Source organism: Cydia fagiglandana, chromosome Z (assembly GCF_963556715.1).
Source record: "Cydia fagiglandana chromosome Z, ilCydFagi1.1, whole genome shotgun sequence".
In the NCBI taxonomy this organism is placed as follows: Eukaryota; Metazoa; Arthropoda; class Insecta; order Lepidoptera; family Tortricidae; genus Cydia; species Cydia fagiglandana.
In genome coordinates, this window is record NC_085959.1 from 17,909,323 (window position 1) to 17,926,547 (window position 17,225).

A 17,225-nucleotide genomic window follows, 5' to 3' on the forward strand; every position below is an offset into this window, starting at 1 on the left:
GTTTAAACAGCTAAACCCATGTAAATGAAATTTGGTATGGAGATAGATTGAGTCCTGGGGAAGGAAATATTATTCAAACAATTCAGACGTAGTAGTTCCTCATTCATGAGATGACGTCTCACCAAATTTTATGATAGATTATTTAATCTACCTAAGCTTTGCCGATTTGACACATACTCGTAATGTATTTTTAAGTGTTTTGCGAGCGGTCAATGTAGCCCTCTGCGGGTTATAGCCTCTATAGTTTTTTTTGTTTACATATATATGTATGTATAAATATGTAGTGATAGTGCAATGGAGGCGAATCTAACGACCATTCGGGGGATCAAAGGATACAATCATATAATCCTGTTTTTTGTCGCTGTCTGGTAAAAAATATTTTAGTATTACGGGCCGTATATGTAAATCTATTATAGGAATATCTGTATGGAAGGGGTCTAAATGAGTGGGTGGCACGTGGGCGCGCGCGTCACCGCCCGCCGCCCGGACACTTCAAGCGTGGGCAGCCCCGTGACGTCATATCCCCTAACCCCTGGGTTCGCTTCACCGGGAATATCATTTTAATTAAACAATTTACTGTAAACTATTTTTCTTATAACTGGGGTCGGAATTTTCAGAGGAAAAACAGGCACTGTCGAAATTTTGAAGTGGATAATTTTTTGCGATGTTGACTATAGTTCGATGACGAATGGTAATTGACGACGATATTTTATGAGAGGGAACATTTGTTAGCTTATAAAGAACGACCACCAAAGAAAAAGTGAAGTTAGTATATTTAAGTTTTAGTTTTTAGTTTTATGTTGTGGTAAAAATATGGTCGCGTTGCGTTTCGTAGTTGGCCAAGTCCACTGATAATGATAAAATTTGATTTAAGACAAAATGCAATAAATTTAAAATCAGAGTACCAATTTGAAGGCGTTCATTAATTTGGATTGCATCAATATAATTGTGCCTTAACGAGTATTATACCGGGTGTGGCCTGTAACATGAGCAAAAAATTTTACTGTAGGCTGTACTCATCATACTGACCAACAATTGTTCAGCGTCTTTTAAAAATAACTTGTAGTTAGATTTTTAATACACTTTAAAGTTTATTCTAAGACGCAATGTATTGGGCATTTTGTTATGTTTAATGCGTGACAAGCAACGTCAATCACAATGATATGGCGTGGCGATGGCGTCCATTGAAGACAATATTTATTTTGTATGAAAAATAGGGAGTCTAAATATGTACTTACTTCATAATTTTTAAATGTTGTTGAACAAAAGTGTCACCATTTGAGGAGTACAATCTATGTTTTAATTATTTGCTCGTGTTATAGGCCACACCCGGTATAGGATTATGATTGTTATAACTGTTGGTCTTCCTGTTGTGACACTCGTCGCCTACACGTGACATCGTGAATAACATTACAGCCGTCTAGTACGAGGGCTGCTACTTATGTATCCGGAAACACAAAAAATAACAAATATCTATAGTTATAAATGGTTTCATTGCCTTTGTATTTGTCCACCAAGATGAATGATGCACTTTTGCAAATGTAGAAACGACTTTCCATAGCACTTTTTCCATTCTGATCTTGGTATACAAGACGTGCATTTTGTAGGCAAGAACGGCTCTTTCGCGAGTTTTTCTTTTTTTTTTAACCAAATGTTCATGTAATATCTTACAAATGCTCGTCATACTATTGCCATGAGATGCCTCTATCTTGCGATATATACTATAACCATCTTGCATTATAAGCTCGTTCACAGCATTTATATTTTGTGGGATAACAGCCGATTTTGAGCGTTTTTTTTTTATTCGTCCTACCATAAATACCGTAATATACTACGACCACAATTTATTCACTAAAACATTGACCTTCGATGGAACTTACTCCCCAAAAGTCGAAAAAAGTCGATCCATGCACTATTTTTGAGTTTATCCACTCCGAACATCGTAAAAAAAACATCTGCACGAAAATTTTCACAAGAAAATCCGTTGATGGTGCAACAAAGATTTTTTTAAATAATGCTACAATGTAAAACCAATTGATAAACATGTGAAACAAACTGTATTTTGCTTCCAAAGAGTTCCATTTTTATATGTTATAAATATATTTTTAATATAGTTCCAGTAAGTGGCCCATTCCGGATACATAAGTAGCAGCCCTCGTATATGCAGCTGCGCATTTGAAAACTCATTCAATTTTATGTCTTATCCCCGTATAATTAAGGCAGATTTATTAACAATTCTCAAATTTAGTTACGGTAAGTATGTATACTGAACCGTCCAGCAGTGTTGGGCATTCAAGAATAAAATCATTATTTGAATAAGAATTTCTAAGAATAAAATCATGTTGATTTTATTCCCGTCAAAATTATTCAAATAATTTTGGCCGGGAATAATTCGTATGTGAAAAAATTGAATAAGAATAATGTTATTCTTAATCCAATGAATGTAATCATGATTTTATATTCTAAATAATATTCCTGGATTAAATATCTAGTCCGAGTGCCGTTTAGGCGTTACGTATAGATAGAAGTAAATAATAGTAGTTTCTTCTCTAATTTATACCGATTTTTATGGAATAAAATCTTACAAATTTAATTTACTGCCACATAGTCTTGGTATTAGTACCCGTATTGCTTTTAATGTGATAACTAAATCATCAGGTACAAATCAGCTGATCTGATCGGATGGTGGATAGCGAAACTCTTGAATGGCTCACTGTACCTAAAATAGTGTAACAAATAAAATAATTTGGCCAAGCCCGAGATAGCTCGAGGCATTTAGTGTTCCGTACGGCTACCATCAGTTTGGCATTGACATAAACGATATCGTGAACGTAATTTACTTCCTATAGGTATATCTCTTTCGCACTAATATGTCAGTACGAGCGAGATGCATAGAAAGTAAATTAAGTTCACTCCCACGGTAGCGTTTATGTCAATGCCAAACTGATGGTAGCCGTACCGCTCGCATCGTTACATTTTACAGAGGTTGTTTGCCTGTTTTTAGGATACCGTATTCAACTACACACACAGAACAATAGTACAAAGTGTCTAAGTGCGAAGGCCGAAGGCCGAGCTTTAGCAAAATGTCATCGCTTTAGCACAGAGCAATAGTACAAGTGTCTAAATGTGAAGGCCAAAGGCCGACCTCCGCGTAAATAGCCCGAAGGCCCGAAGCGTCCAGGATGTCAGTGCTTTAACACAGAACAATAGTACAAGTGTCTAAATGCGAAAGCCGAAGGCCGAGCTCCGCGTAGGGCCGAAGGCCCGAAGCGTCCAGGATGTTTGTACTTAAACACAGAACAATAGTATAAGTATCTAAATGCGAAGGCCGAAGGCCGAGCTCCGCGTAGGGCCGAAGGCCCGAAGCGTCCAGACTGTCAGTTCTGTGTTTAACCACTGACATCTTGCAGGCTTCGGGCCTTCGGCCCTACGCGGAGCTCGGCCTCCGGCCTTCGCATTTAGACACTTGTATTAATTACCTGTGTTTAGAACTGACCTCCTGGATGCTTCGGGCTTTCGGCCCAATGCGACTTCAGCCTTTGGATCTTGCGACTTAGACACTTGTACTTAAAAATACTTGGAAATGTTATGGGAGGCGCGCGTCTGTCGGACGCTTCGTATCTTCGAATCGCTCCTTCGGCCTTTGCATTTAGTTTGATTCTTGTACTATTGCTTTGTGTTTGAATACCGAAGTCGAGCATCTCGCGAATGCTTGATGTATTATAATAATTTAGAGTAAGGCCAAGCGCGCACCACGATTTTTTGTCCTGCGATAATTTTGTCGCAGAAATGCAACGCATGTGTTTATATGTTAGTGCGCACATATGCGACAAAAAAATCGCAGCGATTTTAAAATTGTGATTTGTCACATTTTTCCGCGATTGTTCGCGACGCGATTGTCGCAAAGTGAATTGCAGCATGCGGAGTTGTAAGGCCCCGCGCGCACTATGATAATAAAATCGCACCCCGGCCGGACCTCAGTCGGCATTTCGCTCTCCAAACCCCAACATCTCGGCACCTGCATCTCCAATGGAGTCTCAAAATGAGACGCTAGATGTTGACCATTTAATTATGGAAATAGACGGGGATCACCTTTGTGTTATAAATGCTCAAAGTCATACAGCAATCGCATATTAAAGACACGTTTCATTTCATGACAAGCGACTGGTACGAAATCCATGTTGAGAATGAACAAATCGTCGACTTTTTCATCGCAGTGCGCGCAGTGAATTTTCTGCGATATATTACAGCGCGATTCTAAAATCGTGTCGCAAAAATTAATATCGTGGTGCGCGCTTGGCCTATAATACCTTAAATGTATACTCCTTCAATTTGAATTTAGAACTCATTATTATTTTTTATTTGATTTTGTTTCTAGTTCTATGCCATATTTATAGACTTTAATATTATTTAGAACTGCTAAAAAACAAGATCGGCTTACTTTAAATATTTCGTCAATTTTACCTTTGTTTATAAAAACTGTGATATTTAACTGTCATATACTATTAATGTCTTCCAAAATTATTTTTTCGTAACAGGACTGAGGGGCTACCGCGAAAACCGAAATTCGCAATTTGCGGGGATCTTTCTCTTTTACTCCAATGAAGGCGTAATTAGAGTGACAGAGAAAAATGCTCGCAATTTGCGAACTTCTATTTTCGCGGTTATAGCCCTGAATCTTGTTGCTCACCAATCCGTTCAAAAATATACGTAAGTACTGAATATAATTAATAGATATTATAATTATACAATTAATACAGAAATGTTGAAAAGGAATATTGTGTATCAGATACTCTCAATAAAATCTATACATGAGGCCAAAGCTGTTCATAAATATTAAATGACTTTATTATCTCTATACGCCTTACTAACTCTATGTGTCCTATTGTGGAAAAAAAAACACAACGACAGTCAAGAACGGAATTCTTAATTTAAATTTTTCAGATTTTTGAGATGCCTAGTCCATTGGTTGGAAAGCCCGTTCGAAATTGAAACTTATTTGCAATATAATAAGGTCGTATTTTGTAGATCTCTCTCGTACTTATAGTAGGCTATTGAGATAAAATTAAATATCCCACAAAAATAAGCAAGCAGAATTAAACTTTGTGTCAAAGATATAAGTCATAAATTTCAATGCCAAAGTTTTAACTAAGGATGTTTCTCGCCTAATATGAATTGACCAGTGTAAGCATCAGTTAGCTAGCCCTAAGCAACCAAAGGTCAAGCTGCAGTTGAAAAACTAATAAAGATAAAGTTAAGCTGATAATTTTCCCGCCGTCTCCATGCTTCTTTAAGTTGGGTATTGACTGGTCAGCTGCCTGTTAGCTATAGTTTTCGCGAAAATCGCCAGGACAGAGGTGAAAATTTTTGTATGAAAACTTGCAACTTTAAATGCATTTTTTGACGAAACTGTTGCAGTCTAAAATGAAGTCAAAATCAGTCCATCGACTCAATTTTTTGCAAGCTTTCTAATGGTACCCCACACGATTCTTACAAATGAAAAAAGTTTCAGCCTACCCCTCTCAACCCCCTAAATTTCCCCCTTTAATAAGAAATAAGCAGTTTTGACTTATTTACAATATGAGTGGTGGTAATTGCTATAACTGTTCCAAATTTTAGGTATCTATGTCAAACGGTCTCTGAGAAAAACGTATTTAACTGATTTGCAAGACCGAAGTGATCCCATAAGTGTTCCGTAAACAAAGTTTTGTACGGAACACTAAAAAGATGTTTTTAAAGGTATGATGAGAAATGGCTCGATATGGTGTATTCCTATTTCTCCCCGCCGGGCACAGATGTGAATAGGCGCTTCATATAAATTATTCCCATATGTCCCCGCCTCATGTATCGCGGCGGTCACGTGGGGTAGGAACAAATGGGGAATACACTCATGATTTTTTCCTGTTTTCGAATTATGTTTAGTAGTTTCAGGGTCCGAGTTACTAGAGTTAGACCAAGAAAAATCTGCAACGATTTTGATAGCCCGTCGCAGTGCAAGTGTTATTTTAAATGTCAAACTTCTATGAAAAAAAAAAAATTTCCTAGCCTATTTCAGTGTCCCACTGCTGGGCAAAGGCCTCTCCCCTTAATTTCCACGACTCCCGATTTGGTGCTTCCTCCGGCCAGTTGTTCAGGAAGCTGTCCAGGTCATCTCGCCATCTCCGTTTGGGCCTCCACGCGCGCCACCTCGGCCGCCTCCTCCAGCCATGATGAAATTATGACGTATAAGTAACACATGCACTGCGTGGGCTATCAAAATCGCTGCAGACTTTTCTTGGTCTAACTCTACCGAGAATTATGTGGTTTTTAAAAGTCCTTCTGATATTTAATATTTGCATTAGGTATTAAAATCGTTTGACACACCGCCTGCCGCACGTGTTTAGCAAATGCTCACAATTCACCACGACACTACTTAATCCTATTGTTATTGCCAATAATGAGTAATAAATGACGGTCTCAAGTGGAAACACGCCAAATAATACAATACAATTCATGCTGCGACCTGCGACTTTCTGCAAATCTAGCGATAAGCGTGAACTCTTTTCTTACCTGCTATTATTTACTATCTCATTCACTTTTCGTAGGTGTGAAAGACATATCATACGTAAGACCTCAAGGCTTAAGGTTGATAGGAATAATAAACTAAATATGTACTTAATACGCAAAGGAATATACATTGAACCATCATAGAAAATCGCAATTTAGCTTCATTATCAAATTATTATCACCATTTCGAAGGCACCAAAAAATTTACTTATCTATCACAATAAAATCTATTTACGCTAAAAAAATTCAAATCAATCCGACCATTGAAAAGGGGCGAAATTCATTTCACAAACTATAACCAATTGTCCTACAAAGTTTAACTTAATTCAGAATAACATTTTAATTTAATAAAACGTTATTTAAAATAATCCTACAACTGGAATAATTATTCCGTTTTTTATTCTTAATTTAAAATAAAAGTGACATGAATTATTCACTTTCATTTTATTCTAAAATAACGAGTGCAGGAATAATTCTTATTCAAATCGATTGGAATAAGAATAAAATTTCTGTTTTTATTCTTATTCTTATTCAAGTTAATTTTTGCCCAACTCTGCCGTCCAGAATAATAGTCCCTGATAATTTTATTGGTGTCATATTTTTGTTACAAGCTACAAAAAGCATCTGACAATAATTATTTAATTTATAAGCCTTTACCTATTAAGTGAATTTAAGAGCCAACAGGAGTGGTCGTTTCTCCATACAAACGTACTCGACTGTTTCCTCCGTGGGTTTTGATGCTAGAGCAATGATTTATTCAACACAGATTAATATTGTCAATATCTGTGTCGTACCGTTTTGCTTTTTTGATATTTTTGTTTTTAAGGGCGCCCTTCAAAAATGGCCAAAATGGCCTAATTGACTATGCCGCAATGAGAGGCGTAGTATTCAAAACTGATATCAATTAGCCAAAAAAGCAAAACGGTCCGACACAGATAATTTCATAATCATTTAGATTTCCAAGTTTGGTTAGGATTGGTTAAGTTTTGGAGGAGGAAATAATCGAGTACTAAACCTCGATTTTTGAGATTTTTACGCGGGATTTTTCGCCTTGTCCTTATCGCACTAGTTTTAGGAGCCGCTTCCGTTAGTGAGACGGGTATATTTACCTAAAATATTTAAAACTCAGCTCCTGTGTCGTCTTAAAGACGGTATTCAATAAAAGCTTGTGCTTTGGTTAAATTCGCTTCGTAGGTATAGATAGGTTTCAGAGCAATCATACATCGGAAAGTTTTTCGAATATTGCGTGCAAGATTTAACCTAAACAAGCAAAATAAACCGTAAACAAAGTTACAAACACCATCTGTCAAATTAAAGGCTGTAAAATGGGTTAATAGGTAGTATAAATAGCTGGGTCTCTCACGGAGATACTTTCAATCAGACCTAATGACCCAATTTTGCGCGTCGCGGTACGCGCATGCGTTACTTGTTCTCGACACACGGCCACGTGTTCAGAACATGGCGATTTTCCTCTTAACCTCACATTTGAGTCCTATTTTTATCCTGCGTATTGAAGATTAAGTAACATTGGATTTGGAAAATAAGATATGTATATAGAGGAAATGAGAGCCAGCCAGGTTTGTAAAATGGATGACTTTTTTTCAGTGAGATGGAAATGGCATGGGGTAATCCGGAAGCGATTAAAAATTTAAAGGCCTTATTGACTCTTTCAAGTCCTGCTTTATTTAAATAACGAATTGGCATTCCCGTTGTTAAAAAACAGCATTGCTTTTGGATTTTTATTAATTCACTCGTATTTTATGAACTCGAGAGACTTTTATGCAAACGGGGAATTGTTTAGGCTACAGTCAGCAGCAGAAGTTGCTAAGCGGGCGAGGTGTTCAAAATTACCTTGACGCGCTCTTATTCTCTTAACAATAAAGTCGCGTCAAGATCATTTTGAACACCTGGCCCGGTTAGCAACTTCTGTTGCTGACTGTACGTACTTTATTTTTCATTTATTAATCACGTTAATATTTCAAAAGCGTTTTCACGCAAATTTCACCCTAACAAATAGATTCTATGAATGACATGACATGTGTCAATTCAAAATGTAAATAATTTTTGTAGGGTTGTCACTAATTAAAAGTATTTCATTTTAATGATCTTGTTTTTTAATCCAGCTTTACGATTATAATAACTTGATTGTAGATCGTTTAGATAACACTATCCGTAGCTCAGTCTCTATAAATTCAACCCTTCTCCCTTCTTTTCTCTCCTTTATAGATATTTAAATATAGAATACTCATCGTCCACGACATGACCATTTAAGGCAATATTTGTAGCGGATTAGTTACAGTTACTGGTAATTTATAAAATCCGTATTCGTTCCAGGTCGTGCCTCGGAGGATATATCTGGAACAGCTCCGCTGCTCGAGCGTGAAGGAGGACTCTTGCACGCTTTGCTTCGACGACACCGCCTGCTGCGTGCTAGAGCCTTGCGGACACAGGTACGGTCTTAACTAATAATACAGTCATTATATGTTTTGAGACAAACAAATTAATATAGTTTTCAAACCTGTGTGACGTGATACGTCTAGGTGTACTGTTTAAAATGCACCACTCTCCCCCCCCCTCCACCTGACGCTCGACCCCCCCCCACCTTGAAATGTGTCCCCGTTGGTAGTTTTTTGGCATTCTCACGAAAACTATAATAGATATCAAAAAAGTGTCAAGGACAGAATTAATCCTCATTAAATTTAGAACAAAAATGGTCTTATGTGTTTTATTATAAGTTGGACGGTATTCAAGCTATAAGTACTTGTATAACCTTAAAATAACAAAATAACCATACTAGTATGACGAAATGCAGAATATCTTCAAAACGGGTGGACCGATTTTAATAAAATATACCTAAAAAATCACCGTAGTGAAGCCAGCTATCAAACAAAAGAAACTACATCAAAATCGGTTCATCCGTTTCGGCGTTACGAAGTCACAGGTAAACACAGAAATACAATTTTTTTTCAACTGCACCCAATAATTTTGTAAACCGATTAATTTTGATCAATTATTTTAATGAGATCATGTCCCTTGAAGTTTTAGCTTTACGAAAAGTTAAAAAACATGGAAAACGGCCCAGTATTTTTCAAATTATCGGCATTTTCCCGATTTGTGAGTGGTTTCGTGTTATCACGCGCACGAGTTGCCCTTGACCCCTATAAAACGGGGGGTAGGGGAGGGGTTGTTATCAGTCACTTATCAGAAGTTGACCGGTACACATATCCGCATATTTTCCCGTAAAGAAGACCTGTGAAAAATAGAAACCATTGAAGCTGAAGTCCGCCAAATCGTCCAGCTCAGCTCCTGCAAGAGGGGCGTAGCCAACGTTCAGTAGCCGCCACGCTGAATTTAAGTCAATCTACAGTTTGCAGAGTTTACCAGAGGTTCCAACGGACTGGATCCTTTACTTCAAGACCAAGAAGCGGCCGCAAAAAGTGTACATCAGAGAGGGACGACCGCTTCATTGTCACAACATCTCTCCGAGATCGACACCTGACAAGCGTTGCCATCCAGCAGCGTCTGCGTGGGATACGAGGAGTGGCTGCCAGTCAGTGGACAATAAGAAGAAGACTTAAGAAAGCGAACTTGACACCCAGGAGGCCTGCAACGGGGCCCAGATTGCTGGCGCGTCACCGTACAGCCCGAAGAGAGTTTGCAGAAAATCATATGGACTGGACCATTGAGCAATGGACCGCAGTTCTCTTCTCGGACGTGTGCAGAATATGCTTGAATGGATGTGACCGAAGAGGAAGAGTCTACAGAAGGCCAGAAGAACGGTTCGCCCAATGTTGCTTCTGCGAAAGTCGCGCCACGGCCCCCGCCAGGCACGAAAACCAGCTCTGTTCGCGCGTCGTAGGAAACGTCTTCCCAGAACATCACGGATCCACCGCCATAGGCGACCCTTTCGGAGTAGCAACATTGGGCGAACCGTTCTTCTGGCCTTCTGTAGACTCTTCCTCTTCGGTCACATCCATTCAAGCATATTCTGCACACGTCCGAGAAGAGAACTGGGGTCCATTGCTCAATGGTCCAGTCCATATGATTTTCTGCAAACTCTCTTCGGGCTGTACGGTATCGCGCCAGCAATCTGGGCCCCGTTGCAGGCCTCTTGGGGGTCAAGTTCGCTTTCTTAAGTCTTCTTCTTATTGTCCACTCACTGGCAGCCACTCCTCGTATCTCACGCAGACGCTGCTGGATGGCAACGCTTGTCAGGTGTCGATCTCGGAGAGATGTTGTGACAATGAAGCGGTCGTCCCTCTCTGATGTACACTTTTTGCGGCCGCTTCTTGGTCTTGAAGTAAAGGATCCAGTCCGTTGGAACCTCTGGTAAACTCTGCAAACTGTAGATTGACTTAAATTCAGCGTGGCGGCTACTGAACGTTGGCTACGCCCCTCTTGCAGGAGCTGAGCTGGACGACTTGGCGGACTTCAGCTGCAGTGGTTTCCATTTTTCACAGGTCTTCTTTACGGGAAAATATGCGGATATGTGTACCGGTCAACTTCTGATAAGTGACTGATAACAACCCCTCCCCTACCCCCCGTTTTATAGGGGTCAAGGGCAACTCGTGCGCGTGATAACACGAAACCACTCACAAATCGGGAAAATGCCGATAATTTGAAAAATACTGGGTCGTTTTCCATGTTTTTTAACTTTTCGTAAAGCTAAAACTTCAAGGGACATGATCTCATTAAAATAATTGATCAAAATTAATCGGTTTACAAAATTATTGGGTGCAGTAGAAAAAAAATTGTATTTCTGTGTTTACCTGTGACTTCGTAACGCCGAAACGGATGAACCGATTTTGATGTAGTTTCTTTTGTTTGATAGCTGGCTTCACTGCGGTGATTTTTTAGGTATATTTTATTAAAATCGGTCCAGCCGTTTTGAAGATATTCTGCATTTCGTCATACTAGTATGGTTATTTTGTTATTTTAAGGTTATACAAGTACTTATAGCTTGAATACCGTCCAACTTATAATAAAACACATAAGACCATTTTTGTTTTAAATTTAATGAGGATTAATTCTGTCCTTGACACTTTTTTGATATCTATTATAGTTTTCGTGAGAATGCCAAAAAACTACCAACGGGGACACATTTCAAGGTGGGGGGGGGTCGAGCGTCAGGTGGAAGGGGGGGGAGAGTGGTGAATTTTAAACAGTACACCTAGATGTATCACGTCACACAGGTTTGAAAACTATATTAATTTGTTTCATTTTCCCATACATTGATTACATAGAATGACTCAATTATAAGCACGTAAAATGGTGCTAGTTCAGCGGTGTCACTCTTGAATTCGAGCCAATCGTGCAGCCTAACGCAACTAGTTGCGACCAGTGTTGGCCGAAACGTTAATGCAATTGACCATTTTTGGCCATTAACCATGATAAATTGAACCGTAAACTGTAATCGTCCGTTGCGGTTTACGGTTCAATTTATAATGGTTAAGGGTTAATGCAATTAACGTTTGGCCAACACTGGTTGCGACCAATCGCGCGCGTGATGCTAACTCATCAACCAATCATGTTGTGGGCGTTGTGGCGTTAGACTGCACGATTGGCTCGAGTTCGTGTTCGGCTCACCGCTATACCGGCCCCATTCTTCATGCCCGTAGCATCCTTAGATATACGATAATGACTGACTCCTATTTGGTGGCTGCATTTTTAAGGATATAAAAAAATAGGAGATACGGAAAAACCGTAGCTGATTGTAATATGATTTAGTTTCACAATATAGAGACATCGATATTTTCAACTCACGGCTAGCAGTTTTCAAGAGGCAAATCATTCTTGGCCACCATACTACACAACAACAATAGTAAGCAATTTAACATGTTACGATCATTTATGTAATTTTGAAATTCAGTATGTTTTTAAGATATTTTGTTTTTTTTTTTATATTTAGGATAGTTTTTGCTCGTTGTTACTTATTGTTCTTGCTGTGCTCACTTATTTTGGATGGCATTTCTATATAAAGCCTATTACTTTTATTGTAATCATGTATTAAATGTCGTCTGAAAAAAAAGCGTGCCTTAATAATAAAATAAAAAAAAAAGTTTGAAACGTTGTACTTGTTGTCGACAGAGGTTTCTGCTCGCTGTGCACGTCGCAGTTGAAGGAGTGCCCGATGTGCCGCGCGGGCATCGTGACCGTGCGCCGCGAGGAGACATGACAGGAGTCGCGCGACAGCGAGTCGAGCCCCAACATCACGCTCGACGAGTCCCCCACGCCGCCCGCAGAGGCCCGCCACCCGCCCGCTGATCTCATATATCGCCTCCACTAGGGACCTTCTTCACTTTACACACTGTCTAAAATTTATTGCAAGGACACATGGTCATCGATGGCCAGTTAAATTGCTCTCAGTGGGCCAGCACATGATTGGCGCGACAGTATCTCGCGGCGAGATAGACTACCCGTCTTTGTGTAATGCCTGAGTGGACGCTCGAAGCGGAGCGTTCGGCGGGGCGTGCAGCGTGGCGTCGGGCTCACAAGTGATTTGAGCAGCGTGCACTAAGGCCGCTCCTATACGTTTGCATTTGTTTAACATGCACGCCGCACGCCCCGCCCCGCTGCACGCTTAAGTCGAGCGTCCACTCAGGCCTTACACTTTTTCTGTGTTAACAAAAGAGGGACGGGTAGTCTATCTCGCCGCGAGATGCTGTCGCGCCATCATGTGCTAGCCCTGCAGTACACCATACACCACTTTATAGCTTTGTTCGTAGCCAATAGACATCGTGGGATCATATTGACTACTATTGAGTGCCAAATTGGATACTAAATCATGTAGCAAAATGTGATATTGAAAAAAATCTTAAGGTACTGGACAAATTTATAAAGTAGTTGGTAAATGACAGTTTAATTCATCTATTTAATTCAGTACCTATGTTACTACTTACAATATCAATACAAAAACTACTTTAGTGCTAGTACAACGGTGCCTCGTAATAATGAATAAAGTATATAAAAAAATCCGAAACGAAGTGTTCTATAATCAATTAAGTATGAAACTTTTGTATGGTTAAATCACAACGACAATGTGTTAACTCTATTAGAGCATTCCACGAAATTGTCTGCCGTTGTCCCGTACAAACGCGAAGTTTCTGAAGATTTAAAGGTTTAAGAGTTTCCTTTTCTATGACAAATGGTTAAAAATATGCACAGAAAAATAATCGCCTGCTTTAAATGCCAAGAAAAAAGTCGCAACACTGGAAATAAAATGCGTTTGTACGGGACAACCCGTGGAATGCTCCTATTCAGGTTTTCACCTAAACAATATTGTTAGAAGTGTGTCTTTTTCAATACGAATATTTGAATTTGGACCTTGCGGATTAAATTATACCAGGAGATGTATTGTTAGTTGAGTTGAGTTTGAGTTAGTTTACACAGTCGCTAGCGAGTATGTCAGTGTCAAACTCATTGTAAGGATACAGAGGACACTTAATTAGTTATCGGGTAACTTTCGGAAGTTCGAACTGCTGGGGCCCATTTCTCGAACGGTATCAGTCTAATATTAGTGCGTTGCCATGGTAACCCTTACGATTTGTCAGTTCGTGGACTAATAGTCTAATACCGTTTCAGAAATGGGCCCCTGATCAATGCTTATTTGTTATTTTGTAAGGTAGACCCCAGTCTATAAAGACTGACACATTATGGCAAAGACAGACAGTACTGTAACCACCCTAGGGTAGCTTGCTAGCAAGAGGATGTTAAATTTCCGTCTCTAATCAAACTGAAGCGGAATATTACCACGTTATCTCTAATATAAGCAGTGAAGTTACTCTTCAGCTAGTAACTAGCCAATTTTAAGAATTTAAACGATGACTCGAGTTTCCGATAGCTAATATTACTAGCACTTATTGTTAGCGTAGGTAACACTATCCCTTTTGTCAGGTGGGCATGTAGAGCCTAAGGCCGGTGGCATGTACCGCTGTTATTGCGTTATTACTGTTCAGTTGATGTGTGGAATTAATATTGCCGTAAAAGCAGCGATAGCGACGTGCCGCACCGACGGCCGTATAAAACTAAATCAGTCAGAATTCTATATTCCTATTGTTGTAGGTGACTAAATCTTAAGTGCGGAGGCCTAAACATTGCTTCAAGGTGGTGTCGAACAGGCCTAAAGAGTAAAGACTAGAGTTACTCCTTATAATGATCCCGAATAGGCGTCATCGTCACATTTTTGGGACCATTTAACATAGTATATTTTTGCATTAAGACTATGTTTTAGTTGGCAAAGTCATAATATTACTTTAAAGTTACGACTGAGTTTTATTAAGTAAAGAGTTTGGTTAGTGAGGTCATTACATAGTTCTTATCCGTCTATATAGCCGTCCGAATTTTAGTGTCCTATCCACATGTTTGCAATCATTCAACAAATGAGTCAAATTACCAATGCAGGCTATTATATTAAATGAATAAACTGGATTAATTTTGTATCAAGCAGAAACGTCTGTGAACGATGCTATTAAGCTTAGAATAAATGTACAAGTGGGGAAAATTTACTGTATTGGTGAGACTTGAACTCACATCACTGGATCGCTAGCCCAATACTCTGCCATCTGAGTTACAAGACCTCACCCAAGAACTGCATATTTCCACCAGAAACGTCTGCGAACAATTATTATTATTATTATTCAGAGCCCACTGTGTCCCACTGCTGGGCAAAGGCCTCCCCCCTCTTTCTCCACTCGTCTCTATTTAGTGCAATATCTGGCCAGCCTCTCAAGAAGGAGTCCAAGTTATCCCGCCATCGCCGACGAGGCCTGCCGGCTCCCCGGTTAGACCCGTGGGGCTCCCACTCTGTGGTTATGCTATGAATAAATACACAATTACATACTGTAAACTTTACCACTTTTAAATTTATTCTGAGCTGAATAAACTGGATGTTACACGGGACAAGATGACAATTTAAATTCAATGGAAAAGTAAAAATGTATGGAATGAACACGTGGTGTTTTACATTATTTACTTTTTAATTTGCGTTAATGATTGACATTGTCATTTTGGCTGCACATCCCTCCTAATGAAAAAAAAAACGTATTTAACTGATTTGCAAGACCGAAGTGATCCCATAAGTGTTCCGTAAACAAAGTTTTGTACGGAACACTAATAAACCTTCGGTTATAATCCTTAATTTCTGTTATAATAGTTGTTTTGCTTTACAAGGAGGAAAATTGTTTAACTCCTCGTGCTTATATTAATACCCGAGCAAGCGAAAGATTTTAAAATTGAACCACAAGCGTAGCAAGTGGTTCGAAATATAGAATTTTAAAGGTTTCAAGGCACGAGGCTTAAACAAACTTTGCTACGGAGTTGAAACACAAAATTTTTCACCACACCAACGCGAGGAAAACACAAACCCTAAAAAAAAATTAAGGATCAGAACGAACGCTAATAAATATTGAACATTCAAAAACATCTCTTAAAAGTCAGTTCCACTACCCAGCGTGAGGAATCAACTTGAAATTTCCATCTAATAATTACTTTGCCTGTCTAGTGGAGAATATGCAACTTTCTCATATGTTTTTGAAGAATAAGTGAGCTTAAACTTGCTGGTGTAGTGAAAAATTATTTTCTCTATATGTATACTTCTAATTATAGATACAAATGTAAATAGCTAATCAAAATAGTTGTTCTTTCTTAATCGATCGATGTATAACATACAAATAATGTTTATAATAAAAACATGCTATTTTTGCTACATGCAGAGTTCATTCAAATATAATAAAATAGTGTAAAGCTATCGTTATAAAATATAATTATATAACTAGGTAACCATGTTATGATCAACGAAGGCAAAATGAAACAAATGAAATAGATATAGTTATAGTGCACAAGTAACTAATAGTATATTGTTATATGCGACGCACTTGCGGGTGCTCGTGCGTACCGGCGCCTCGGGGATGAAAGACCTGAGATATTCAACCACTAATTAAGATAAAAATTCCCTTTTTGCTTTAATACGAGGCCTTCATCATAAATAAACTACGAAATATCAATTTTATCTAGTAGTAATGTAAGTAGGTAGTCGCGAGGGGCGTCAGAATTAGATAGTTTAACAAATTAAACAATTGGCAAAATTTAATCAAAATTGAATTTTGTAGAAAATTATTGAATTAATCGAACGGAGGGATGAGCTTACGCCTGTAATGCGGCCAGCTTGTTATATGCTGCGTACATGTGTTCACTAAGGCCCCCCCCACATCTAGCGTCTTTCGAGCGTCGGCGTCTGGTCAGCGCTATGGAAAATGACGTCGCTGCGCAGTTGCGTCGACGTTGCGTCGAGCAGCGGCCATAGAGTTGTAGACGCCGACGCTCGGAAGACGCTAGATGTGGGGGAGGGGGGGATGGAGGCTAAGGCGCACCCCGCTCCGTAATTATCTTACGTGCTCATTGTGCAAGTCGGTATGCCTTTGCATGTGAACATATCTATAAGGGCATAGCATTTTCGAAAAACGGACGTATACCTACTTCATAATTTTGAGTGCTCTGTGAAATTTGCAATCGCCTAATAGCGAGTAAAATCTCACATTGGAGTAATGATCTAAAAGATAAGACTTGTAGTGAATAGAGCTTATGATGTCAAACGTGCGTATCATGTTTATGGTATTTATATCGAGAATCATTTTCTGTACAGGTTATAATGTTCAAGGCTGTGAGATGGGTACAGTTGTAGT

The 17,225-nt window shown here is 39.1% G+C and overlaps 1 protein-coding gene across 1 annotated transcript in view; it reads left to right on the top strand.

Moving 5' to 3' along the window:
- LOC134678161 (RING finger and SPRY domain-containing protein 1-like) overlaps window positions 1–12,854 on the top strand; it is a 30,216-nt gene extending 17,362 nt beyond the window's left edge. The window contains exons 9-10 of the mRNA XM_063536615.1: window positions 8,881–8,996; window positions 12,634–12,854. Coding sequence (XP_063392685.1) covers window positions 8,881–8,996; window positions 12,634–12,721 — 204 coding nt within the window. The 3' untranslated portion in view covers window positions 12,722–12,854. The remainder of the gene's footprint in view (window positions 1–8,880; window positions 8,997–12,633) is intronic.
- The last annotated feature ends 4,371 nt before the right edge of the window (window positions 12,855–17,225 follow it).